This window comes from Ochotona curzoniae, unplaced genomic scaffold (assembly GCF_017591425.1).
Source record: "Ochotona curzoniae isolate NIBS_2020 unplaced genomic scaffold, NIBS_Ocur_1.0 scaffold_461, whole genome shotgun sequence".
In the NCBI taxonomy this organism is placed as follows: domain Eukaryota; kingdom Metazoa; phylum Chordata; class Mammalia; order Lagomorpha; family Ochotonidae; genus Ochotona; species Ochotona curzoniae.
Genome location: NW_024467120.1, coordinates 6,773,772 through 6,799,289, shown reverse-complemented (window position 1 = coordinate 6,799,289; position 25,518 = coordinate 6,773,772). Strand labels below are relative to the sequence as shown.

At 45.2% G+C, this 25,518-nt stretch overlaps 1 protein-coding gene across 1 annotated transcript in view; it reads left to right on the top strand.

Moving 5' to 3' along the window:
* Positions 1-7,383: 7,383 nt before the first annotated feature.
* MBOAT1 (membrane bound O-acyltransferase domain containing 1) overlaps positions 7,384-25,518 on the top strand; it is a 96,260-nt gene continuing 78,125 nt past the window's right edge. Inside the window, exon 1 of the mRNA XM_040967723.1 lies at positions 7,384-7,659. Coding sequence (XP_040823657.1) covers positions 7,561-7,659 — 99 coding nt within the window. The 5' untranslated portion in view covers positions 7,384-7,560. The remainder of the gene's footprint in view (positions 7,660-25,518) is intronic.

The following is a 25,518-nucleotide window of genomic DNA, read 5'->3' as shown; positions in this document are numbered from 1 at the left end:
GTGCTGGTTCATGTCTCAGCTGCTCCACTTACAATACAGTTCCCTGCTTATGGCCTTGGAAAGCTGCAGAGTTTGGTCCAAGTCCTTGGGATTCAGCACCTGGCTCTTGGCTTTGGATCAGCTTAGCTTTGGCTGTTGCAGCTATTTGGAGAGTGCACCAGTGTGGATGAAAGACCTTCTCTTTCTATCTCTCCTTCTTCATGTAAATCTGCCTTTCAAATAAAAATAAATAATTTTTTTAAAGATTTATTTTATTTTTATTGGAAAGGCAGATATACAGAGAGGAAGATCTTCCATCCGATGATTCACTCCCCAGGCAGCTGCAACAGCTGGAGCTGAGCCAATCCGAAGCCAGGAGCCTCTTTTGGGTCTCCCACACGGGTGCAGGGTCCCAAAGCTTTGGGCCATCCTTGACTGCTTTCCCGGGCCACAAGCAGGGAGCTGGATGGGAAGCGGGGGGCTGCCAGGATTAGAACCGGCGCCCACATGGGATCCTGGGCATGCAAGGCGAGGACCTTAACCACTGCACCATCATGCCAGGCCCCAATAAATAATTTTTTAAAAAGAGGCCTGAGAAGCTTGTTTGACCTTATCCCACTTGAAGACAGAGCTGGAAGACAGCATCTTTCAAGGGGAGATGAAGTCCCTACTGATGGAAGATGTGTTAGTTCCCATCTTCTGTAATTGTAAGCAACAAATTTTTATAAATTATCCAGTCTAAGGTATTTTGTTATTGCGTTCCGAGTGGACTGAGATTTAGCATTCCACCTTTCCCCCCCTCATCATCTATTTTTCTCACCATCTGAGGCTACCAACCTCTTTCTCCCATTCCCACCCTAGTTTCTTGCCTGAAGTTCTGCAATAGACTTCTATTTTTCCTTCTTCTAACTTTGTCTCCACTATTGTCTATTTTTAACATGCCCAGAATGATATAATCTGGGTAATGAGGTCCAGTAGGTTAAGCCTGCATCCCATAACACAGCAATTCAAGTTCTAGCTACTCCACTTCGGAGCCAGCTTCCTGCTAATGTGCCTTGGAAGTAGCAAGTGATGGTTTAAGCATGTGAGTTCCTGCCACTCACGTGGATGGAGTTTCAGGCTCCTATATGCAGTCAGGTCCAGCCCTGGCTATAATGGGTATTTAAAGAGTGGATCACGGATCGAATCTCTCTCTCTCTCTCTCTTTTTCTCTCCATATTTCAAATAAAGATATGTATATATCTATATCTGTGTCTCCTCAGGCTGTTTCCTTTGTTCAGATCCCTGCAACACCTCTCGGTAGCGGGGAGAGGATGGCTAAAGTCATTTCAACATCCTGCAGAGTCCCTGCACCCCCACCTTGCTGACTCATTTCCTTCTCTTCTCATCTCAGCTACTGCAGCCTTTCTGGCCAGCATGCTATTTTGCCACCCACCAGGTCTGCTCCTGGCATAGGACCTTTTTTTCCTAGATAGTTAGATAGTTCTTGCTTCTGAAATGCTCTTTGTCAAGAGCTCTGCTTGGTTAACTCTTACCTTTTTGATGTCTTTATGTAAATGTAAATTTCTTAATGTGACCAACTATGTCAACTCTATCTAGCATTACAACTTTGTACACTGCTATATTTTTCTTTCTTTCCTTTTTAATGAGATACTGATTGTATAATATAGCATTATTTTAAAGATGAATGTTAATACCTTCTCTTGGAAGAATGTAGATTTCATGGGGGAAGCCTACAAGATCCTCTATGGGGATTTTGTCTTTTTAATTAACATATATCCAGAGTACCTAGAAAATGATTTATAAATAATAACCCTTCAATAAGTACCATTTATTAATTTTCATAAGCAAAACTTTTTTTGGGTATAACTAGAATACTAATACACAATACACAAAATATATCTTGTAGTCAACTAAGCTTGATGGTCTGTTTCTTGGGAACTGACACAAGTACCTAAGGATGTATGTTTGTGATCTCTGTAAATATCAAAGCTTGTTTTATAAGACATTGTGAGGGCAGTGGTCAGCAATGATTGAAAAATGTTTGGAAGTGAAGTTGAAAGTTGTAGAAATGTTATATTAAGAGTATATGAAAGGATCTTGGTGAATAGGACTGAATATCTGTTGAGTCCTGTAAGTAACAGATTGTGCTGCATACTCAGCATTTAAGGCTGGCCCAGCCAACGTGCTGATAAAAGGTCTTAGAACAACAAACTGGATCATAAGGATTCTGGAGTTTGGAAGCAATAGTTATGACTCTTACTGATTTCCAAAAATCCTATACAAAAATCCTATGATGTGCAGAAGTTATGGCACAGAAGGGAAAGCCACCACCTGCCACATCAACGTAACAACTGGCGTCAGTTTGTCTTCTGGCTGTTCTACCTGTTCCAGCTCCCTGCTAATGGCCTGTGAAAAGCAGAGAAGATGACCCAGGTGTTTGGGCCACTGCTACCTGGTTGGGAGACTCAAATGAAGCTCTCACTTCCTGGTTTTAGCAGCCTTGGCTGTTGAGGCCATTTAGGGGTGTGAACCAGGAGATGGAGGATTTGTCTTTCTCCCTCTCCCTTTATCTGTCTTTCTGTGTCTGTCTCTCTATCTCTCTTTCTGTGTCTACCTCTGTAGCTTGACTTTAAAATGATAAGATTATTTTTCTTGTCTTCTTTTTTTTTTTTTTAAACTTTTTGAATAAAAAAGCAAGAAACGTCTTTGTTATGCCTGGCGCTGTTATTGGTCCTGGGGAATCCGGCTGCAGAACAGCAAGTGAGGAATAAGGAGAAAGGAATTGAGGGAAATTCCTAGTGTTCTTCAAAATGAATACAACTTTTGTGTTGAAGGCTTAATTTAACTCTCTGGAGCTCCCTGAAGCTCGTTGTTGGTGGCATTGAGGCAGGTGTCAAGAGGGCGTGCCCAAGCATCCCTGAACACCCAAAGGTCCAAGGACATCAGGAGAGGCCTGAGCCTGTTCTCTTTTCTGTTTACCCACTGCTTCCCTGCGTTTTTTTTCACTGCAATTGGCCAGGGAATCCTGACAGCGCTTGATGTTTTATCTTCATCTTCTCAAGCATATTCATAAGATACTTCTTTGGCTGCAGAAACTCTTTGGAACTCAGCCAAAGAATCAAGGAGGAGGAAGAAAAACAGGCCCTGAATATCCAAACTAGAATGTCACTGAGTTTATGTGCTTAAAATCACAGCACTTCATTTCATCAAGAACTCCTTAGGCACTTGGCCAATGCATGGTGACTCAGGCTTTCTGGAGAGTTCCTCAAATCTCAGGAGAACCAACATTGGAGGCAAGAGAGTGGCAATGTAAAGAAGATGGCAGGAGAAGAGATGGAAACCCTAGAAAGCAGACACAGAAATTAAGAAAGCTGATGTTTCTGGACATACTTAAGGACAATGAAGACTCAAGACACACCAGACATCCTGTACTGCAGGAGGTTTTCCTGTTCACAGCAATGAATCAATACTCAGTGGTGATCATTAACTCCATCTAAGATTCAGCTACAGGCGCACTGTTTGTGAATCTGCTTTCCAAAAGACCAAAATTAGAAATAAAATATTAGTTTATAGGGTGTAAGTTTCAATTCAACAGAGTTAATGGTTTTTTGAAGATACTCTGGGCCAGTGATTTTACCCTTTGATAGGTTTTCAGAGCCAGTTTTGTTTTGTGCTAAAGGATGGATCTTTGGGATGTTATTGCCTGCCCCCTCTTTCTTCTATGTTTTAAGCTCTGGACAGACCACTCAAGTCATACATAGTGATGTTTGGAAATGTTCAGAGTGCATTTAGCCAACAGAGTTTTGCCAGCCAGCTTTATTTCTGCATCTAGTTGCCAGCAACTAATTTCTACTGTGTATTTTCAGTGCTGGTTTCCTTGAGAATCTCATGTACTACTTTGGATTCTTTTAGCTTTAGTTATAGATACGAGAGGCTAGCTCTCGGACATGACTTGGTTTATCTCACATGACTAAATTACAAGAATATTCATAAGGAGAAAGTGCTACAGCAGAGCAGCAATAACTAAATCTGACAGATGTTCAGACATATTTGTTTCTTCGTGTTCTGAACATGTACAAATATATGAATAATGTTGAACTGTTATCCCAAGCTAGGAAACTAAAAGGAAGGCAGCCTTAGTTGAATATGTTGCCAGCAAACACAGAGCAGTCTAGCTAAAACACAAAGAAAGGGAGTACTGCCTGCAAAAATATAAATTCCCTTTAGTTTTGTGGCAAATACGTTAAAGAAGCAGACCAAAGCAGTTCAAGTCAGTTCCCAAATATGAAGCTGGAGTGTAGCACCCTCGGCAGACAAGTTTCTACTCTTTTCCCGAAGGTGGATTCCCAGTATAATAAAACGATTTCTGTATAATTTAGAAAACATATAGAGCAGCAAGGTTTCAGTTGTCATTTTGGTATCTCTTAGCTGATTAAGCTAGTTGCAAGTCACAGAAACTGTTCTGAATACAAATGGAGATAATGATGTAATAATAAAAATAATAGCATTTGCCCTTCCAATCTCATAGCATTGTTTGGAAGATCAAAGAATATGGTATAAATACATATGCTCGGTGAGATATAAATATATTGCATTATTAAATTGGCAATTTCATTTAAAATTAAAATAAATCAAAGTTTACTTATTTGAGAGGCAAGTACACATACACACACAACACACACATGTACAAAGAATGTGTCCTGGCTCACTTCCCAAATGCCTACAAGAGTCAGGGTGAGGTGAGGTGCAAAAGTCAGGAGCAAGGAAATCCAACTGCCACCTGTGTTACAGAAACCCCATTACTTGAGTCATTCCCAACGTGTCTGTGGATCCACTTTAGCAAGAAGATAGAACCAGGAGCCAGAACTGGGTATTAAGCCCAGAAACTCCAGCGTGAGACATGGGCATTCTAACTGGCATCTGAACTGCAAGTTCGAATGTCGAATGTCTGCCCTGGTAATTCTATTTGTTCATAGCTTATATAATCGTAGATAATTTTAATTTGGTTTTGCTGGGGATTACCTTTGGTTGAATCTGGACTGAATGTCTTGTTACAATTTTCTTTTCTTGAGGAGTTATACTTCTGAGAGCTTGGAGGATGGCTGTAGTTCATTTTTGTTGTTTGACTATCCCAGGCTGGGTCTAGATTTGGTAGCTGACTGCTGGGAGTCTTTATTGGTCCATAGTAGTATGCAGTCTTCCTGAACAGAACAGAATGTTTTTGTGTCAGGCCTTTGATTTTCATCAGGATGTGCAGTGGGTGTCCTGGGTGACATTCATTTTGAGCATGGCTGTATGAAGATTAAAGAAACTGAGTGATATCAAGCCTTATCCTGCAGCAGATGGAAAATCGGTGCCCAATGTGTTATAGCACTCCCTGGTTTAGCTTTGGACAGCAAACATAATGCCTTTCCCCTAAGAATGACAAGCCTGTGTCAGACTTGATGAAGAGTGAAACACTTTGTTTTAGAGTAGGCAACGTGTAATGACTAAAGCCCAGGCTCTGGAATGGGACAAACATGTTTTATTTAACCTCCCTACAAGCAGCCAAGTTACGCTGGTGGTTAAAAAGCTACTTTCTCATCTGTAAAAGGGAGGGTATTATAACTACCACATGAGCTATTGTCCCTGCTAAATGAACCAGCTTTTGTAAAGTGATAGCTAACATGGCATTCTTATTATACATCTTATTATACAGTGAGTGGAGGATGGAGATGGACAGATGAAGGGAGAGCCGTGTGTTCATGGTGCAGCTGGTACACATCTAAGAGCATGTCTCTTTGTTGCAGCCTCTGCAGGGTAATTGGTCCATTTCTTGGTTCTGCATCATGTCATAGTTCTAGCATTCATTACACTCTAGTATCACTAGTTCAGGAAAGGTTATAATTGGGGCACAAGTTGTTTATAAGGATCATCACTGTACTTTAAAAAGAAAATTTTAGACTAGTTAGAATATGTTGAGGAGCAAATAACCTGCATCGTGCTCACTTTTTTCCATTTCATCTATGCCTCTGTGAAGATTATTCTTTGAAGTGTGCGAGCACAGCTTTGTTTGTGGAAAACCACCTGATTCAGAAACACTACCCAAAATGGATGGCTTACTTCTGTTTTCTGGCGATTCACATCTGAGTGTTTTTTTTTTTCTTTTTCTTTTTTCAAGGCCCTTCTGCTCTCAACTGCTTCACTTAAACTGTCACCTTACTGGAGATAAGATGAACATTGCTTCAACTCTGGCTGTTCTCCACGACTGTGGGGCGTGTATTTAATGAGTCTGTCTAGCCTTGTAATTCTCCCCTACATGTCTGTATGTGTCTGAGTAGGAGAGCAGTGTCACCCAGTGGTGGCCTCCTACACAGAGTCTCCACCCCCTCAGGGAGTAGGGCAACTCACTACTTGGCAGGGCACGTGGGTAAAGGAACTCTAGCCTGACAATTTCGCGTTCGGGGGGCTGGGCTGGTGTTGAAATTCCTCCAGAGGAAGTTATAGCCTGAGTTGACAGCCCATCAGTTTCACTTGTAGCTGGAGGCCATGTTACAAAAGTCTGCCCAAGTCACCACCAATTTGGTTGTGCTCTCCACCAGCTAACCAAAGCCTTAGTGCCAGCTTCCCACTGTTCCCGTGGAGCCAGGGGGCCACGAGAGCTCCCTTTTCTTTGGTTTCCAGTCCTCAGCCCATGGCACCGCCTTCCTGAAAGCCTTCTTCACCAGCCATCCCTGGAAAGGGCCATCAGGGTTTTCACGTTTCTCAAACTCTATTGATCAAGGTGCTGCTCGAATGACAGTAGTGCACAGGTTATCAGAGTCAAGACAAGTGACTGGGCAAGGTGCTGCAAGTGTCCTGCCATGCAAATACCTCAACAGACTCACAAGACACAGCACAGTGAGCACGCGTTCTCACAGGGGTACAGAAATTCTTGATGCAAAGGAACGTTAGTGATCAGAAGTTCCCTGAACTTGCCCGTGTAACACAGTACATCAGATCAGGGTACAGGAAACGCCGCTTTGACCGCGAAAATGCAGGCTCAGAGTGCGCACTGCGGCGCTTGCTGGTGGCGCTTGGGGCTCCAGCACACCCCAGCCTAGGGCGGCTCCAGGGAAAGCCCAGGGCGTTTGCTGCGCAGGACAAGGCTGGGACGCTGGCCGGGTGCCTCTCTTCCCGAGCCCCGCGCCACCGCCCCAAGGCGGCGTCAGCTGGCTTTGCTTTTCTCCCCTCGGTCGTCGGCTGTCTAAGGGCCGGGCTGGGCGGGCCGGGTGGCGCTGGGAGGGCTGGACTCCGCGTCCCCGCTTTTCCTCCTCCCTCCGTCCTCCTCCTAGGGCCGTCCCGGGCTGCCGGGCCAATGGGCGCCGAGCGGAGTGGAGCGGGAAGCAGAGCAGCTCGCTCTGTCCGGCCCGCCCCCGGCTCCCGTGGCACGGCGCCCACGCTGAGTTTGTGCCCTCAAACCACGCCGGTTCGCGTCCCCCGAGAACCAGGCGATCGCCTGCCACCCCTCGTTGCAACCCCGCGCAAGTGCCCGGGCGGAAGGGCAAAGGCAGGGTGGCAGCGGGCGGAGTTCGGGAAGCTGCCTCCTGAAGATGCAGGATGGCCGTAGAGCCGCAGTCGACCAACCTCTCCTACCGTACCACGGGCTCCACCTGCCTGTACCCACTCAGCCAGCTTCTGGGCATCCCGCTGGACCAGGTAATGTGTGTGGCCTGACCGCTGTGTGGAGACCCCGGCTCCCCGGGCAGGGCGGGTGTGGAACCGGGTGGATGGCGTTTCCTGGCTGCGTGCCCTGCCCCGCCCGGTGGCATATTTTACAGCCTCCGCCTATCTCAACAGGTGGGCTGTATTTTTTTTCCCCTCCTCTTTGTAAGAGTGAGAAGTGCGGCCAAGTTTGATTGAACTTTATAAAAAAAGTTTTGGATTGTTGCATATCTTGTAATCAGTTCCTGAAGGTAGCCTTGGTAAACCACATCACACGTGCACATTTCTTTTCTCAGGATAATCAGGTCATTATTATTGGTAGTTTGGAAAAATAAGAACGATAATAATAATTTTTGAAAACCTGTGCTTTTGGAATGAGAGACCTGGGTTTTAGTGCTTAGCCCTTAGGCTTGTCCAATCAGGGTGATGACCACTTTGTGCCGTGGGTGATGTGGAGAGAGGGAGGAGGGACACGGGGACACTTTGTGTTTGCTGGGCTTTCCCTGAAAGTCAACTGAAGGGAGGAGGTGCAGCCAGATTGTGTGGACTGTCCAGGAACTATTTGCTGTCCGTTATAATTAAAATGGCAACAGTGGTCATTCTTGGTTAGGAAGCCATCCCCTGCGTGCTCCTTACTGTCCCTTTAGATGCTACAGGCTGGGTCTACTGTGTGCTTAAGCAGTGACTCAATGAATGCTTGTTGGTTTAAATGGAACTGGGCAGGACACACGGTGGATGTGCCCGCTGCACTCCTTTTATTTTGTACAGTTTTTGCCCAGTTTATTTTCGCTTCCTTTCGTTGGTACAGACACACTCTCTCTTCTTTCTCTTCTCCAAAAAAAAAAAAAAAAAAGCATACCTGCTGTCCCTCCTCAGTCCTTTGGCAATGAGGAAGTGGAGTGCTGGCCCTTTGCCTCATTCAGATGCTGTGAGGTGAGTCAGCCTGGTACCTGGCTCAGGAGGAGCTGGCTCCAGACTTCCCTAGACATGACTAACCTGCTGGGAAATCCGAAGACAGTCAGGATCTGGGGCTGGCTATCAGGTGCGAAGGAATGCACTGCGATTTTGTTACTCTAGCTGATTGGGAAGACAACCCAGGGACCCAGGCAGAGGCAAATTCTTTAGCCTGAAGCTAAATATAACTCATGGTGGAATTTCCTTAAGGGGAGTTGGCTTTGTACTTGCCCCTCCCCCCATCAACATTTATTAAAATGGCATTTCTTCTTTTAAGCTGTTTTGCCCAGCTGGAGAAAAGAATGTGGGAGACATTTTGTATGCAGAGAGATACCTGGTGTCAGTACCCTAGTGGGTGCTAGTATAATGTTATCAATGTCTGTTAACTGTATGTATCTCCATCTCATCTCCCAAATTCCTGTAAAGTAGCCCTGGTTTTAACTTATAGGAGAGGACATTGTGGTGCAGTGTGGAAGCCGCTGCTTGGGGCACGATATCCCATATCGGAGTGCTAGTGGATGCCTGGCACCTTTGCTTCCAATCCAGCACTCTGCTTATGCCTCTCAGGAAGCAACAGATGATGGATCAAGTACATGGGTCCCTGCAACCCTTGTGACAAAACCGAATGGAATTCTGGGTTCCTGGCTTCCGTCTGGTCTCAGCTCTGGCTCTTGCCACCACCTGAGAATGAACCAGCGGGTGGAAGATCTTTTCTATCTCTGTTACAGTGCCTTTCAAATCATACATATGATCATTTATAAAGGGAAAAGGAGCCTTGGGGGCCTTTAGGGTTGCAAGGTAGGGAATTCCTGAGATGAACAGAAGAAAGATGTTGGTGATGGACAGGGGAAGCACTTGGGGTCCCTGAAAACCTCAGGTCAGTCTGACCCGCCTTCCCTTCCACTTCCTTCCTCTTGCCGTGTAGGGGCAATTTCAAATGACTCTGGGTGTGAGAAACATCTATAGGGCAGTGCTCTGGGTAGCTTATTAGGCTCAGAAAAAAATCCCGAATCATAAATGATACAGTTTGAGGCCTAACTGATGTTTTGGAAACATCCTGTGCTTCTCTCTTCCACATTTAAGGCTTGTCAGGAACTGAGATGAGATGTAAAACCCATCTGGGGGAATTCACCCTGCTAGCACGCATCCTATGTGATGACAGGCTGGCTAGGAATTTGCACCCCCAATGCCCCGCCACCAGAGCCTCAGTATCCTTGTGTACCAAATGAGAGGTGGCAATAAGACCTGCCTTTTGGGTTTGGGAAATTTTAAGTAGATAAGAAATGTTAGGTAGATAAGAAATGTTAGGTAGATAAGAAATCTTAGAGAAATGCTTGTATCAGACAGGGTCTTAGCTTAATGGTACAAATGAGATTTTAATAACCCACTTAGAAGGGCATGGGCAGGGCAAGGGGATCAAAAACGCCCAGACCCTGACGTTGTAAGGGAACGGGAGAAAGTGCATTGCCATTGACCACTGTGAGCTGTGTCCAGGATGCAGTAGAAAATCATCAGAGTGGAGAGAGCCTTAGCCCTTTTTTCCTTCCCATCCCATAACCATTCTGTCTCTTGTCAGTGCCTCCCAGTGGTCAGGCCCACTCAAGGGTGGCTGACTTAGATGCCTGGGTGATTCTGACTGGAAGGGGCTCTTTCTGGACATGAAGTGGGAAGAGAAAGGTGAGACCAGATCTGGGAAGGTTCCCTGGGGGTAAGAGCATAGTCCTAGATAAATGTGTTTAGTCCTGTTCCATGAACCGGTGACCTATTATTGGCCTGGGATGGACTCATAACTATTAAGCATAGCTCAGGTTCCTCAAATCATCCATCACATCATTCTTCACATTCTTAAGGACACTGAATCCTTTTCCGGATGTCCTAACATTTCATATGTCTGTTTGTAATTCCTGATTCAGTGCGTTCTGTGAATACCACTGCCTCTAAGTCTCCCATCGTGGAGTAATTCATAACCTGCAAAAGTTGAGGTATCTGTCGAGTTTGTTACTTTTGTGAGGGAAGAACTCACAAGAGTTTATGTATTTCTTTTTTATTTACAAGACAGTTGGGTAGCTGAAAGAGATATCCATCTCATCAACCGGTTTGCTTTCCAATGCTCTCAATAGCTGGAAGTAGACCACATCAAAAGCAGGCACTGGCAGCTCAACCAGGGTTTCCCGGGTGGGTGGCAAGAACACAAGTGGCATTAGCAGCAAGCTGCAGCCGGGAGTACAACTGGGACTTGAGTCCAGGCACATGGATCTGGGATTCAGCCATCCTCAATGGCATCGTAACTGCTAGGGAGAACACCAGCCCCTCTCATTTTTGCTCATTTGATTTTTCATGTAGTTGTTTCATTAACTTCTGGTGGCTTCTGGGCGCCTTTCAAAAGGGAAGTTTTTGTGTAACTATGATGATGCTGAAGTAGAATCTCTATAGCTTTTGTTTCCTGGCATTTCTTCGTGTTTGGCATCCTGCTGACAATGTTAAATGTAAAATCATCTTGTTTAGAGTCAGCCAAGCAGTTCAAATGAAGAGTGTGGGAAATGGATAATAGTTACATTTTCTGAAAACTATATATTTGAGAGGGTTAGGGGTAAGGTGGGAGAGAGAGAGAGAGACAGAGAGAGAGAGAGAGAGAGAGAGAGAGAGAGAGAGAGAGAGAGAGTGCTGGAGATGTTCTTCTATCTCTTGGTTCATATTTCAGATGCCCGCAATAGCCAGGATTGGGCCATTCCAAAGTTGGAAAATGGGAAGCCTGCATGGGCTTCCCATGTGAATAGCAGGGCTCAGTGGTTTGCAGCAATGCCTGTGCCTCCCAGGGTGTGCGTGATGAAGAATCTAAAGTCAGGATCTAGAGCCGCGTGTTGAACGTGGGTACTCGATATGGAACATTGGCACCCTAACCAGCATCTTGACTGCTGGGATAAACTCTCATCCTGAAAAGTATATTTTAAAGTAATGAACCCTTGTCCTTTGAGCAAGCATGGAACTCAAGTAGGATTATTCTGAAGTAAAGCTACAGTGATACAGGATAATGAGGCAGGGACTTCTCAAGGAATGGAGGTGGTTTTTTTTTTTTTTTTTTTTTGGTAGTTATTTGCCTGAACCCTGTCCACTTTGGGTTGTGTTGTTTGACATGACCTACCTTTAAGCTACCCAAAGCCTTCTAAATTTGAAAATTGACTCAACTGCCAGGACAGAGAAGATACAGTTGATGTCAGTGATTTGTGTGGTGTTCAGTTTTATACCAGGAGCTGGGAGAGTGGAAAGGGAAGCTGGTTCCTGGCTTTGTAGAAGTCCCAGCCTGCTAGTAGGCAATTCTTGGTGCCAAGGATATCTTTGCCTAATGGCACCCCCAAGCTTTGGGTGTGTGTGTCAAGTATCAGGTAGGAACTGGTTCAGGATTCTTTGGGTTCCATTCTTCTTCCACTCCGCCCTTCCCACCCCCCATCTAGCATCAGCAGAAAAAAGAGGCAAGGGAAAAATAGAGCAGGAAATAAGAATCCAGGGAGTCATTTTGAGATTAAAGCATCCAAGGTTTACAGGGTTAACACATGTAGGTTTATGTTACAGTTTAAAAATCTGGAAGAATGAAGCCTAGCTTTAAAGATCTGGCACTGTGGTTTAATGGTGAAATCAGCAGTGGACTTTCATTATCCCCCTGGGGCCTTCGGCCACAAGGTTTCTTCACCTGCCTAGAACATGGAGTCACCTGGTTGGTTCCCTTGGCTATACTTGCAAAGCCCAACCTTTGATTGCCTTTTTATCTAAGTCTTGCCCTTCATGAAAAGCTCAGCTCCCATTCCACATTCATTATTAAATCAGTTAAATATTTATTTAACGCGGTTAGTGCCAGGTACCTGGTTGCAGGATGAAAATACAGGACTGAAAAAAACAAAAATCAAGGTCATGAGTGTGGAAGAACTGACCAAGCCCTCCAGTAAATAGTAACAGGCTAAACGCTCACAGACCTGGCATTTTTTGCTGCACAGAGGCCTGTGAGCGATATCTGAGTAGAAACAGACAAAGGAAACAACTGGTCACATTGGACTCTGTAGCATTTACTGTTTATCTTTGACACAATTTATAATGGATATTTGGTCAATGTTAGTTCGTGTTGTTGGCTTCTTGCTGGGTTCACATACTGAATTCTGAAGTTATTTAAAGTCTCCCTATGCTCGAGGATTTTCTTCGTTTGTCTTCCCGGGAAATAGCAGGTGCTCAGTAAATGTCTATAATGAGTAAAATATGTGCTCATATTAACTTTTTAAATGTTTTTAATGAATGACACATTTGCCTTCCTGAAGGGCTGGGCCCATCCTCCCACCTTGCTCTTTGTTGATGCTGCCCCCCGGCGGTACCCTTGGATTTCTGACTTGAACATCTAACCTTTCTCATTTACTCAGCTAATAATGGATGTGAGTATTTGGAAGGCCACATATTGTCAACCTTGAAGAGAGCAACTTTATTTTTCTATCTTGGGCCTCAGGAGTTTCTTCAAAGACAGGCCTCCTCTTCCCAACTTCTTACCTTCATTGTCTGGTGTTGAGAGTGATTGGCTCAGGGAAGAAAATCGATTCACCAGTGTCTCAAGTGTCTCAAGCAGGGATGTTCCTGTGGGGGTACCTGGCCAGCAGGTGCAGCCTGGAAGCTTGTTAGATACGAGCATGCCCACTCTGGGTGTTGGTCCCAGCAATGACTGTTTCAGTGGGTCCTCCAGCTGGGTCTCATATGTGCTGGAGATGCAAGATCCACAGGTGGCACAAAGCGGGGGGATCCCTGCTGTGCCTATGGAGGGGTTGAAGAGAGGTGTGACAGAGCTCCCCTCATCTGGGGAGGACGTGGGTTGAGTGGAAGATCCACAGGTGGCACAAAGTGGGGGGATCCCTGCTGTGCCTATGGAGGGGTTGAAGAGAGGCGTGACAGAGCTCCCCTCATCTGGGGAGGACGTGGGTTGAGTGGTGAAGGCTGAGTGTGGATTTGTCAGGTGAAGGGAAGAGGGTCCCGATCAGCAGGAAGAACACGGCGTATAGAGGTGTGGAGGTGTGAGGCTCTGCATCCTTCAAGGAATGGCGAGTGGCATGGGTTGCCATCTGGGTGCTGTGGACTTGGACCTTGAGACGATGTGTTGGCACTTTTTCATGCAGCCCAAGGTTGGCCCATTTTTTGTAACAAAGGCCAGACAGTAAATATTTCTGGCTTTGAAGGTTGTATAGTCTGTTCCAGCTACCCAGCCCTAATACTGTAGCATGAGAGCAGCTACAGATAACACAGGAACAGTTGGGTGTGGCCCCGTTCCCATAGCACTGTGTTTGTTGATTCAGAATTGCATGTAATGTTCAGGTGTCAGTGAAATTATCTTCTTTTGAAAAGGTATTTACATGAGGGCCAGTGAAAGAGAGAGAGAAAGGGAGAGGCAGGGAAGGCGCGGTCCCACTGTTGTAGGCGAATGGGATTTCCAGCGGGGTTTATTCCAAGTTTCTATCTCATGAGAAATGAATTCGAAGCAGAGATATAGATAGAGGTGCAGGAAGAGAAGGATTACTTAAAGGGATAGTGCACACTCAGACTTAAATGCTGGCAGCTTCTCTCCGTGAGGAAGGAAGGGTGATTACCCCAATGTTGGAGTTGTTCTTTTGTAGGTTATGGGTGGCGTTCCTTTTGAATACACAAATAAGGCAGAGTTTGGGTGGGGCTTCAGTACTGCTCTCTTCCATGTCCCCTTTCTTTGGGAATCTCAAGTTTCATGGCATCCCTACTTGAGCTGCAACACATCATACTGTCTGCTGCACGAAGGGAAGTGAGGCACAGGTGCGTGGTAGGGTACGGGTCTGCCAGGCCTGCAGTCATCCTGGATCAACAAGGAAGTGGGGGTGCAGCGTGGGGTTTAGGCAGTGTTGGGCTGAAGCACAAGTCCCGTTGCTGGTCTCTCAGCTCCTTATCGCTCTCTACCTGCCCACCCATTTCACTAGCTGCTGGTTGCTCTTCAGATGCCTCCAGTGTGGTCCCATCAAGGCCTGAAGCTAGGATCTGGGAACTCAGTTAGCTCTCCTACGTGGGTGTCAACTTTCCAATTATTTGAACCATTACCACTGAAAATTAAGGTCTGCATTAGCAGGAAACTGGAGCCAAGAGCCAGAGCCCAGAGCTAGGCATCCTGATAGAGTACATAGAAGAAAAGATACTCTTCTTTTTCACTCCCCAAATGCTCATGACAGCCAGGGCTGTGCCGGGCTGAAGACAGGATCCATGAACTCCATGTGGGCCTCCCTCCCATATTGGTGGCAGGGACCCAGTGCTTGGGACATGGTTTGCTGGTACACCTGTATAGGGTTCCCACATTGTGAAGACTTAACACTGCGTACCACAATGCTGGTCTGGACATGGGCATCCTAACAGGCATACATCTGCACCCCCATGGTCTCCCTGCACACTGACATTTGATAATAGAGATGTCGATAGCCGGTAGACCACTGAGAAACAGGCCATGTGCTGGGCTTGGCCCTAGAGCTGAGGTTTGCTGGAGATCAGTTGTGGTGCCAGGCCATCAGCAGAATCTATTGCCATACCCACTGACTGCACACCTCAGGGTGGGGGACGCTAGCATTTGAGAGCCATCACCATATCAAAGGGAAGGTCCTGAATGGTTTAAATGGGGATGAGGATTTTCCTTTTGTTTGGAAGTGGTCCAGGGCCCAGGGTGAAGCAGGCAATGATGGGAGAGGAATCTGAATTTCTGAGGATGAGTAAAGGCTTAGTGTGGCCTCTCTGGGGGATGGGGAAAGAGAGTTGCCAAGTAAAGCACATTCATGAAAAGCGTACAATTGTAGAGGCACTAATATGGGGTACCACAGAAAGTTCATGGCAATGGAATTTAGATATTATTCACGGTTTTCCATGAATGCTTTGAAGACCCTTTGTGTGTTTCAGTGTGTGCCTTTTCTCTTTCAGCACCTCTGTCAGGAGAGTCAAACATACACTTGGAAGTTTTCGGAAAAGGCTGTTGGAAGATGAAGAAGAGCAGGCGTGGAAGTGCAGACACATAGTTGGCATTGAGAAGAGTAAGGAAGGAAACATCTAGAAATGGAGGCACAAGGTGCAGAGGAAGTGGGATGCATGAGTACATGAGTTTCCAGTGATGCATTTCCGGGTGATGATGTAGTTGGGGCGTGGACGGGGAGTGGAGTAAAAGTTCAGGTTAGCCAGCCAAGAACCTGTGGTGCTAGATGAATCAAGGATGCCCAAGTACATTTGGGGATGTGGGAAGCAGAAGATGACTGTGGGGTACCTAAGATTTGTGGGAATATGGAGGCATCACCAGAGGCTGAAAGATTCTGCTGCAGAAAGAAGGATGAGGTATAGGGTACTACCTGCTCTGCCAGCAAATGGTCTGCGTGCAGTCTCTTACCTAATGTTGGCATTTGGGCAGTGTCTGCAGGGAGTGAAGGTTTGACAAAAGGCTTGCAGGGAAAATGGCCCAAAGCCAAAGTAGGAGAAAGCACTCCTCTTTTCTCCCCCACCTTGATGTGACCTTGACTTTGCTATTATAAAATGGGAGCAGGAATTCAGTAGAGGAAGGAAGGAAGGCAGAGGGAAGATGAGCCATGGAAGTGGAGGATTCAGGTTGATCAGAAAAGCTTACAGGAACTGGATGGGAGTGTTGGGGACAAGGGACAGAGGCCCTGGAGCTTCGCAGTGTCCTGGAGCTGCACACTGGAGTAATGGGAAGTTCCCCTGTGTTTCTGGAGAGATTGCTGTTGGGAGATACAGAGTGTCAGGGACAAGCTGTGAAGAATTCTGTGCAACCCGAGAGGGTAGGGCTGGTGGAGCTGCAGATGGACCCTGTGTGGAGAGGAGGAAGGGGTACACTGGTCCTCCTGGAAAGTGTTGGTTGGTGCTATGGGCCAGGGCATCATTTGAGATTAATCGGAGGCAGAGTTGAGGGAGTATGGGTGTAGCCACTCCTGCCTGGATTTTAGAGCAGAGACCAGTGTGTGCTGGACTTTAATCTTATCGTGGAATCAGAGTTGGCACTCTACGACTTGGCCTCAGTTTACCTGTCTGGCTTCACAGTTGAGTGCTTTTGTTATTGGCACTCAGCCACAGCTTAGTAGATATTACTAAAAGTTATTTCCGATTCAAGTTCTCAGAGACTCAATGGAGTTTGCCTTCAGGGCACTAGCTGGAAACAGGCAGAGGCAGGACTTGAACCCAGGGTTGTCACTAGAGGCCATGCTTCTACCCACTGCTCTGAGTCTGCACCATAGAATCCTGCACTTTGACCACAAAAGCTTGCTCACTTCCTGTCTTTCAGATACAGTGTCCTCCACACCCTGCAGCTTCTGCTCACACAGCTTCTCCTCCCAGGAGTGTGATGCCTCACCTTGGGCCTTGATTCCTGTTTCAGGGTCAGGTCTCTGTCTGCACCCTATTGCTCCAGGCGCTCCCTCTTTCACAGGGCCAGATAGGACTCCAATTTTTTAAAGATTGTTTTTATTAGAGTGGCTTGTCCATAGAGGGTTGTGCCCGCTATTGTGTGTCTTAAGTATCTGATCTCTGTGCTGTTCAACTTTGAGAGGCTCTCAGTACTTACTCTGGAGCTCTGCACGCCTGATACAGGGCCAGAATTGGGGATGCAGGGATTCAGGAGCTCCTGTGCCTCTGCGAACCAGAGCCATGAGCTTTGGTTAATAGCTGTATGGCCCATATGCTTTTTTTTTTTTTTTAAATTTATTTTTATTATTTTTTTTTTATTGGAAAGGCAGATATACAGAGAGGAGAGACAGAGAGGAAGATCTTCCGTCCGATGATTCACTCCCCAAGTGAGCGCAACGGGTCGATACTATGCCGATCCGAAGCCAGGAGCCTCTTCCGGGTCTCCCACGCGTCCCAAGGCTTTGGGCCGTCCTTGACTGCTTTCCCAGGCTACAGGCAGGGAGCTGGAAGGGAAGCGGGGCTGCCGGGATTAGAACCGGCGCCCATATGGGATCCCGGGGCGTGCAAGGCAAGGACCTTTAACCACTTGTGCCACGGCGCCGGGCCCACCCATATGCTTTTATAACACATGCAATCCCTGTTGCAGGGCACCTGTGTGTTCACCATTGCCCCAGCACCTCTGGGTTTCTCGAGAGAGTGCTTGTAGAAAACTTAAGGGAATTTGTTGTGTGGGGGGAGATGAGTCAGGTGCAGTGATCAGAATGGTCCAGGAAAAGAGGGTGTTTGACTTGAGATTTCAAGAAAGGAGAATAATCTTTTTTCCCTCAAAAGTTTGTTTATTTAAAATCAAAGTTAACAGAGAAAAAGAGACAGAGTGGTTTTGTCTTCTAGTTCCCTGTCCAAATGGCCAGATTGGTCAGGGCTGAGCCAGGCCAAAGCTAGGAGCCAGAAGCTTCTTTCTGGGTTCCAGCATATGAGGTTACAAATACTTAGGCCATCTTCCACTGCTTTCCAAGGCACATTAGCGGGGAGCTGGAATGGAAGTGGAGCAGCCAGTTCCCAAACTGGTGCTCATATGAGACGCTGGGTCGCCCTAGGCAGCAGCTTTTCCCCCAAGGCCACAGCACTGGCCCCTAGACTATCCTTTATGGACAGTGACAGAGACAAAATTCAGATGTTGGTATTGTGGTGCAGGGAGTTCTACCCCCATCTGTGATGCTGGCACTCATTGTTCTACTTCTGGTCCAGCTTCCTGCTAATGTACCTAGGAAACGAGGGGTCTTCATGCCTGGGTCTTTTCCACTTACATGAGAGACTTGGGTGAAGTTTCAGGCTCTTGACTTTAGCTTGGCTCAGCCCTGGCTGTTGCTGCCAACTGAGGAGCAAACGAGCAGATGGAAAATTATAAAGTGGATTTAAAGATGTGATTATGCTTTCTTAGTGCTTCATGAACCAGGTAGTGTCCTGTGTACTAAACAGAAGGACACTCCACTGAACAGAGCACAGGAATGGGCTTTACTTAAAAAAACATTGCTTTCTTAATATAAAGAGAACACATTTTGTGTATGCCAAGGGTACAGCTCCAAGAAGATGACCAGACTCCCCTCTTTCCCCTGCTTCTATTAGATCTCTCTCCTCACCTTCCCTTTCTTCATCTGTTTTTTTTCAGAAACGTAATTTTAATCTACTTTACATTTACGGGATTAATTTGCTCCAGATCATAATATTCAGCACATAAAAAGTAGGAAGACCGCAGTTCTACTGGAGTATTAAACGTGGGCCCAAAGTGACAGTCCTGTCAACATTGGGCCTTACAAGCAGAAAATGCAGACACAGACACCAGGAAGTATATGAGCCCTGACTAAGTCACTTTACTTCTAGGCTGAAAGAAGATGGATTTCTTTATCCTGTCAGCATGAATGAATTAGGACACCTTTAGATTGGTTGTTGTGATTTCCTCTGTGTGTGTGTGTGTTTAAGCCGGCCTCTTTGAATGAACAGGTTGTTTACTTGGTCCCCAGCATGGATGACTCCGTCTGGTTCCATCTGGTCTGTTGGAGCCACCTGTCAGAGCTCAGTCCAAAGCAATAGCCTCCTATAAATTTTATTCAGAACTACCAATGGAGAATGAATCTTAGCCATCTTTGTATGCACAGGGCAAAGTAGGAACTAAATACATGCTTGTTGAATTAAAATGGAATGTTATTTACATTCTTGGATTGGAATGAATAAGTAAATTAAGATAAAATTGGAAGCCAGTCCTTTTTAAAAACCAACTGAATTAGGTCTTTTATTATTTGGAACCTGTGTAACTCTTTCAAGTAATAAGTGAATCATTTTTTTGGAAAGATTTATTTATTTTTATTACAAGGCCATATATACAGAGAGGAAGATCTTCCGACTGATGGTTCAGCCCCAGCTGACTGCAACAGCTGGTGCTATGCCGATCCGAAGCCGGGAACCAGGAACCTCTCCCAGGTCTCCCACGCGGGTGCAGGGTCCCGAGGCTTTGGGTCGTCCTCAACTGCTTTCCCAGGCCACAAGCAGGGAGCTGGATGGGAAGTGGAGCTGCGGGATTAGAACTGGCGCCCATATAGGATCCCGGCACATGCAAGGCAAAGACTTTAGCCGCTAGACCACGGCACCGGGCCATTTATTATTTATTTATTTAATTAATTAATTTATTTTATTTAACTAACCCACTTAAAATGAGTTTCCTGTTTGGCTAGAAAATGTGTACCTGGTGAATCATTGATCAACTTCCTTATAGTAGCAGAGCTCTGCTCATGACAGTTAGCAGGGATTGTTCTTTTATGCAATAGTAATATTGATTTAATTGGAGGTTTTTTTTTTTTCTAAAGAATTCCTCAATAACCTTAAAGCAATTTAAAATGTGAAGATGTCTAGGCTACTGGTTCTGGGGAATTCCCAACTCTCCTGGTCCTGGAAATAATCTCAGGTTTATCTGCCAAAATGATCAACTCAGAGCTCAGATTCTAGTCAGCTTTGGAAAAAAAAAAAACACAAAGAGACATTTGAAAAGTCTATATTTGAGTCATTCTCAACTCTCATTTCAAATACTGGAGTTGTAATATGAGACAAACGCTTTTTTCAAACTATGTCTCATTCATCTTTCTGTTGCTCTCACCTGAAACCGATGAGTTAGCGTAGGTGCACAGCAGAGGTTGCTGGGCCTAGAGGAAGTTGCTAAAAGCAGAAGTATTTTTCTAAAATTTCAGGAAGTGGCTTAACCGTGAGTATCTCTGGATCGAGGTTTCTTTCTTCCTAAGACTCGTTTTCTGATATGTTTTATTCTGCATTTGTTATTTATTTATTCAGTATTTCTAACATTTTCAAATGTTGGATTGCGTTTTAGGTTTTATTTGTATAAATTCAGTTTAAAATTTAATTTTCTAACTATCAAAAGGCACAGAAAGGGGTGAGGATTGTGGTGCAGTGGATTAAACCCCTGCTTGGGGGCAACTGCATTTTATATCGGAGTGCTGATTTGAGTCTCTGCTACTCTGTTCTTCCTATCCAGCTCTCCGATAATATAGTGATAGCTCAATTATTTGGGCTCCTATTACCCACATGGAGCATTTGGATGAAACTGGGTTCCGGGCTCCTGGATTTAGGCTGGTCCAACCCTGGCCATTGCATCTGTTTTGGGGAGTGAGCCGACAGGTAAATGATCTGTTGCTCTGGGTCTATTCTTCCAATAAGTAAATAACTAAATCTGTAAAAAAAAACAATTCACACACAAAAAAAGGATTAATGAACGGTCAATCTTCCCCCTGTTCACAACCCTCCCTCATTTCCTAAGTTTCCAGGTAACCTGCTTTCAGAGATCAGTTTTGTCTACCTGCACCCACCATTTTTATCTTAACATTTTGGCTTCTTTGTTTCTACTTATGTGAAAGGCAGAGAGATGGAGAGAAGGCTAGAGACAGGCAAGAGGAGAGAGCTCTTCCAGCCGTTGGTTCCCTCCCCACCTACCCACAACAGGCTTGGCTAGGCTGAAGTAGGAAGCCTGGAACTCTATTCAGGTTTCCCGTTTGGGTGGCAGGAACCAGGATTCTTGACCCGTCCCCTGCTTCCTTGCACGGTGCACATTAGTGGGAGGTGGGATTTGCAATGGGTTTGAGATGTCGATACAGGCATGGTAGGAAGGGATCTGGGCGTCCCAGGTGATAATTGGCCCTAGAAACTTGTCTGCTTTCTAATACAAGGTTTTTAAAAAAGCTTTATTTATTTTTATTGGAAAGTCAGACCTACAGAGAGAAGGAGACTTGGAAAGATTTTGCGGCCCCTGGTTCACTCCCCAAGTGACCGCAGCAGCTGGAGCTGAGCTGATCTGAAGCCAGGAGCCAGGAGCTTCTTCCGGGTCTCCCACATGGGTGCAGGGTCCCAAAGCTTTCTCAGGCCACAGACAGGGAGCTGGATGGGAAGTGGAGCAGTCGGGACACAAACTCCCATACGGGATCTCGGTGCATGTAAAATGAGGACTTTAACCACTAGAGTACTGCACTGGGCCCTCCCTGCTACAAGTTGGTGTCTGTATCTGCTTGTAAATAACTGTAGTGACAGATGCCTTTTCTTTAATCTCTGTTTCTGCTCTTCTGTGTCCCTTAGCATGGGTTTCGTTTGCTGGTGTTGGAGAGGGTGAGAGAGCAGAGTGAGCTCTTTCTACTTCCTGTGCTCTCATTGCCTAGGAAACGTGGGAGCACAGGTTGCCATTTATGCAGGCACTGAGAGCGCACAGGAGAGGGGGGAGTTGGAGGGATGTGGAGGTGTTTGATCTCTCCTGAAAGACAATTGCCCTTGGCCTCCAGACAGGAGATGTTATTGAACAAGGGAAAGGCAGCCAGAATTACTCTCTAAAAGCTATTTTATGCAAATTGTGGAGGAGGGCACAGCAAGGAGGTTTTCCTTGTGTGGGGCCTAGAGTTGATGAAAGGATGCAATGGAGACTCCTGTGTCTAGTTGCTGTCAATCTTAGTAAGTTAACCTTTATCTCAGTTTATAGTTAACTTCCCAAAGTTATTAACCTACATTGGCAGTTTCTCTCTTTTTGAAAACTTGCTGCTGAAGTATTCAGGATGTCTTTAATTGTATCTTGATCTGCTTGTCAGTTTTATTATCTTAGAATGTAAAAGAAGTGCGACATAAGATTGCAAACTAAAGAATGGCCATTTCATCAAGATAAACGGTGGGGTCTGGTTTCTCCATCCTCGCAACGGATGGTGCACTGGGGCCGTGTGTGTATCTCTGACAGTTGAACCTGCACACAGGGATTTGACAGCTGGTAGGGGGCTGTAAAGTGATTTAGAAATTGACCACTTACAACTTTTTATGAGTGTTGAAAACCCATCCCATGTGTCCTTGGCACCCTTCAGACATTTATTAGCATAATCTGCCTCGGAGTTTGGCTGCTTATAGTTTCTAGAAGAACTGGGGAGTCTAGGAAACAAGAAGGAAAAATGGTCACAAAAGTACCATGCTCCACAAAAGGAAATCAACTCCAGTAAATAAGCAAATTGACTAAGAAGGGCAAAAGTTTGGAGCAGCTATCAGTGCAGACTTAGGGGAGCAAACATCTTTTTTTTTTTTTTCTGAAGACAGTCTTGAACTTGGAGCCTAACCTGGGCTGCTTTGTTCCATTCTTTTGTAATGAACCCTCATTGCCCAAATGAACTCAGCAAGGGACTTTCAGGAAGTGGTTTGCAGATCTTTAGCAGTTTGCTCTTTTTATGGTAGTTGATGGATCACAGTCCTAGACTACTAAAGCAAAAAAGAACCTAGGGTTTTGCAACATTTTAGAGGTTAAGAAAAGTTATATAAGTAGGAGGAAGAGTTTTCATACACACCTCACCCAGTTTGGGCCAAAGTTGACATATTACCAGGATATCCTTGTTAAAACTAGGGAAAAAAATATATATATGAGCATATGACTTAAATACCCCAGAGTTTCTGAATTTTTTCAATTTTCCCATAAATGTCCTGTTTGCATGCCAGGATCTCATACCATAATTCAACCATTTCAACTGTACGATTTGAAATTTTTTTAAAGTTTATTTCCAAGTTTGTACAAGTGTTGCAATCTTATTTTAAGATATTTTTGTCCTCTCTGAAAGTAACTCCTGATTTCATTAGGTGTCCCCATTTTTTCACATATGTGACCTACTTCCACCTCATGCCTCACCGCTCTTACCACCATCCCTGGGAACCACTAATCTACTTTTTCTATACAAAGATATTATTAAAAAAAAAAGTCATGCGAAATGAAATTAAGGGATAAGTTTATTTTGATTCAAAAAAATTTTAAAAAGCTTTATATATTTTTATTGGAAAAGCAGACATACAGAGAGGAGGAGAGACAGAGAGAAAGATTTTCCATCCAACGATTCACATCCCAAACCGCTGCAACAGCTGGAGCTGAGCCAATCCGAAGTCAGGAGCCAGGAACTTCCTCCGGGTATCCCACACGGGTGCAGGGTCCCAAGGCTTGGGGCCGTCCTCGACTGCTTTCCCGGGCCACAGGCAGGGAGCTGGATGAGAAGCAGGGCTGCCGGGATTAGAACTGGTGCCCATATGGGCTCCCGGCATGTTCAAGGCGAGGACTTTAGCTGCTGTGCTTTTGCGTGGGGCCTCATTCAAAAATTTTTTACATCTATGCATGTGTGAGTTCTTTAAAAAGTCTGTGGAAAATGAGTATCATGAAATAATTATGCATAGATTTTTAAAGACTTTTGATCCCAATATAAGGTTACCTTTTATTCCATTTCTCCACAAACCTTCTGAAGTCTTCTCATAGATATAACATCACTGATTTTGGATGTCGCGTATAAACAGAATCAAACTCTGTGTGGTCTGTGAGATGGGCTTCTTGCATTTCCAAGGAGTTTTGTGGATTTTTGCTTGGGTACTTCTCCTCTTGTACTTTGCTATGGAACTATTTTGAGACTTGCATTTCAGGTGAAGGGCTTTTAAGAGTATTTAGGTTTATTTCTGCTGTGCATCCCAACCCAGGCTTACTTCAGCTATATTCCCTGCTTTCGAGTCTCTGCTTTGACTATGCAGGACGCTATGGTTTGGGTGTAGCAGCAATAAGCACTAAGGCTTCATGTACTGTATTTTATCTCCATTGTGACAAGGCGAGAGGGAAGAACTGAATCTGCCAGTGATACCTGGAGGTGGGGCTCTGGGAAGTAAGTGAGTGAGGTCATTAGGGTGGAGCCCTCATCACTGAATCCTGGTGGTTCTTTAAGGAGAGACACACATATAGACCCAAATGCTGCCTGTGTGTCTTCGCATGAAATACTCCGTGCCCCTCGGGACTCTGTCACTGAAAACACCAGCTCCACTACAAGTTCCTCCTCTATCTGAACCTTTAAAACCCTAAGCCAAAAGAAACCATTCTTCTTTAAAGTTAGCCTATTTCAGGTGCTTTTGTTTGTTTGTTTGTTTTTGCAGTAACAGACTGTCAAGGTGTGTGAATTTAGATGCTCAAGCTTTCATTCTCAAGTTTTGATACTCTTTGCTTCTTTGCCAGAGGCAAGCCCCATATGGACACAGACCTGCTGCCTCCCTCTGCTGGGACCTTTTCCCCTCGTGAAGTGTCAGTCTTCAGAGATTTAGGAAGGATTCTAGCTTCAAGACAATTATTTGCTTTACGAAGAGCCTCCATTTGTCCTCCCACCTCTTATTTCTAGATCTTTCACTCTTAAGTTCGATGTCACCTGGATGGACACACGTCCAAGGAAAACGCCGTTCCTGGGGGCACTTGCTTCTCTGCTCTCCGCTGTCTTGTATTTCACTTTCTTAGAAATACTTTTACTTTCCTAATGCTTCAGCTACAGATAAAAATGATCAGTATGAGCTCAGGATTACATTAATGTTGATATATTTGGTTACATATAAAAGTGTTTAAAGATACATGTATTCCAAAGTCAACACTTTTCTTTCACACATCCCACTGCACTGTCACCTGAATTCTGCACGAAGTGACACTCCATTAGCAACAGATACAGCTAAGCTAAGCCTAGATCTGCAAGCCTAGATCTTGGCTTCTTCTTCTTTTTTTTTTTAAGATTTATTTATTTATTGGAAAGTCAGTTATACAGAGAGGAGGAGAGACAGAGAGGAAGATCTTCTGTCCAATGATTCACTCCCCAAGTGCGCTCCGATGCGTTCAAGGCGAGGACCTTAGCCACTAGGCCATGCCGCCGGGCCCTAGATTTTGGCTTCTAATACCATTTTCCAGTAAGAGGAACCAGGGCTACCTGGATAAATGACTGATTTTAGGACAGGGTTAGGGAATACACAGGTGAGCCTTGAGCATTTTGTATTGCTAGAAAGTTTGGAAGTACTCAGAGACAAAAAATAAAACTAAAATAATAATAGCATGTCACACAGACATCGGAGCCAGTTGACACTCCTTCTGCAGGCCAAGACTGGGACAACTGG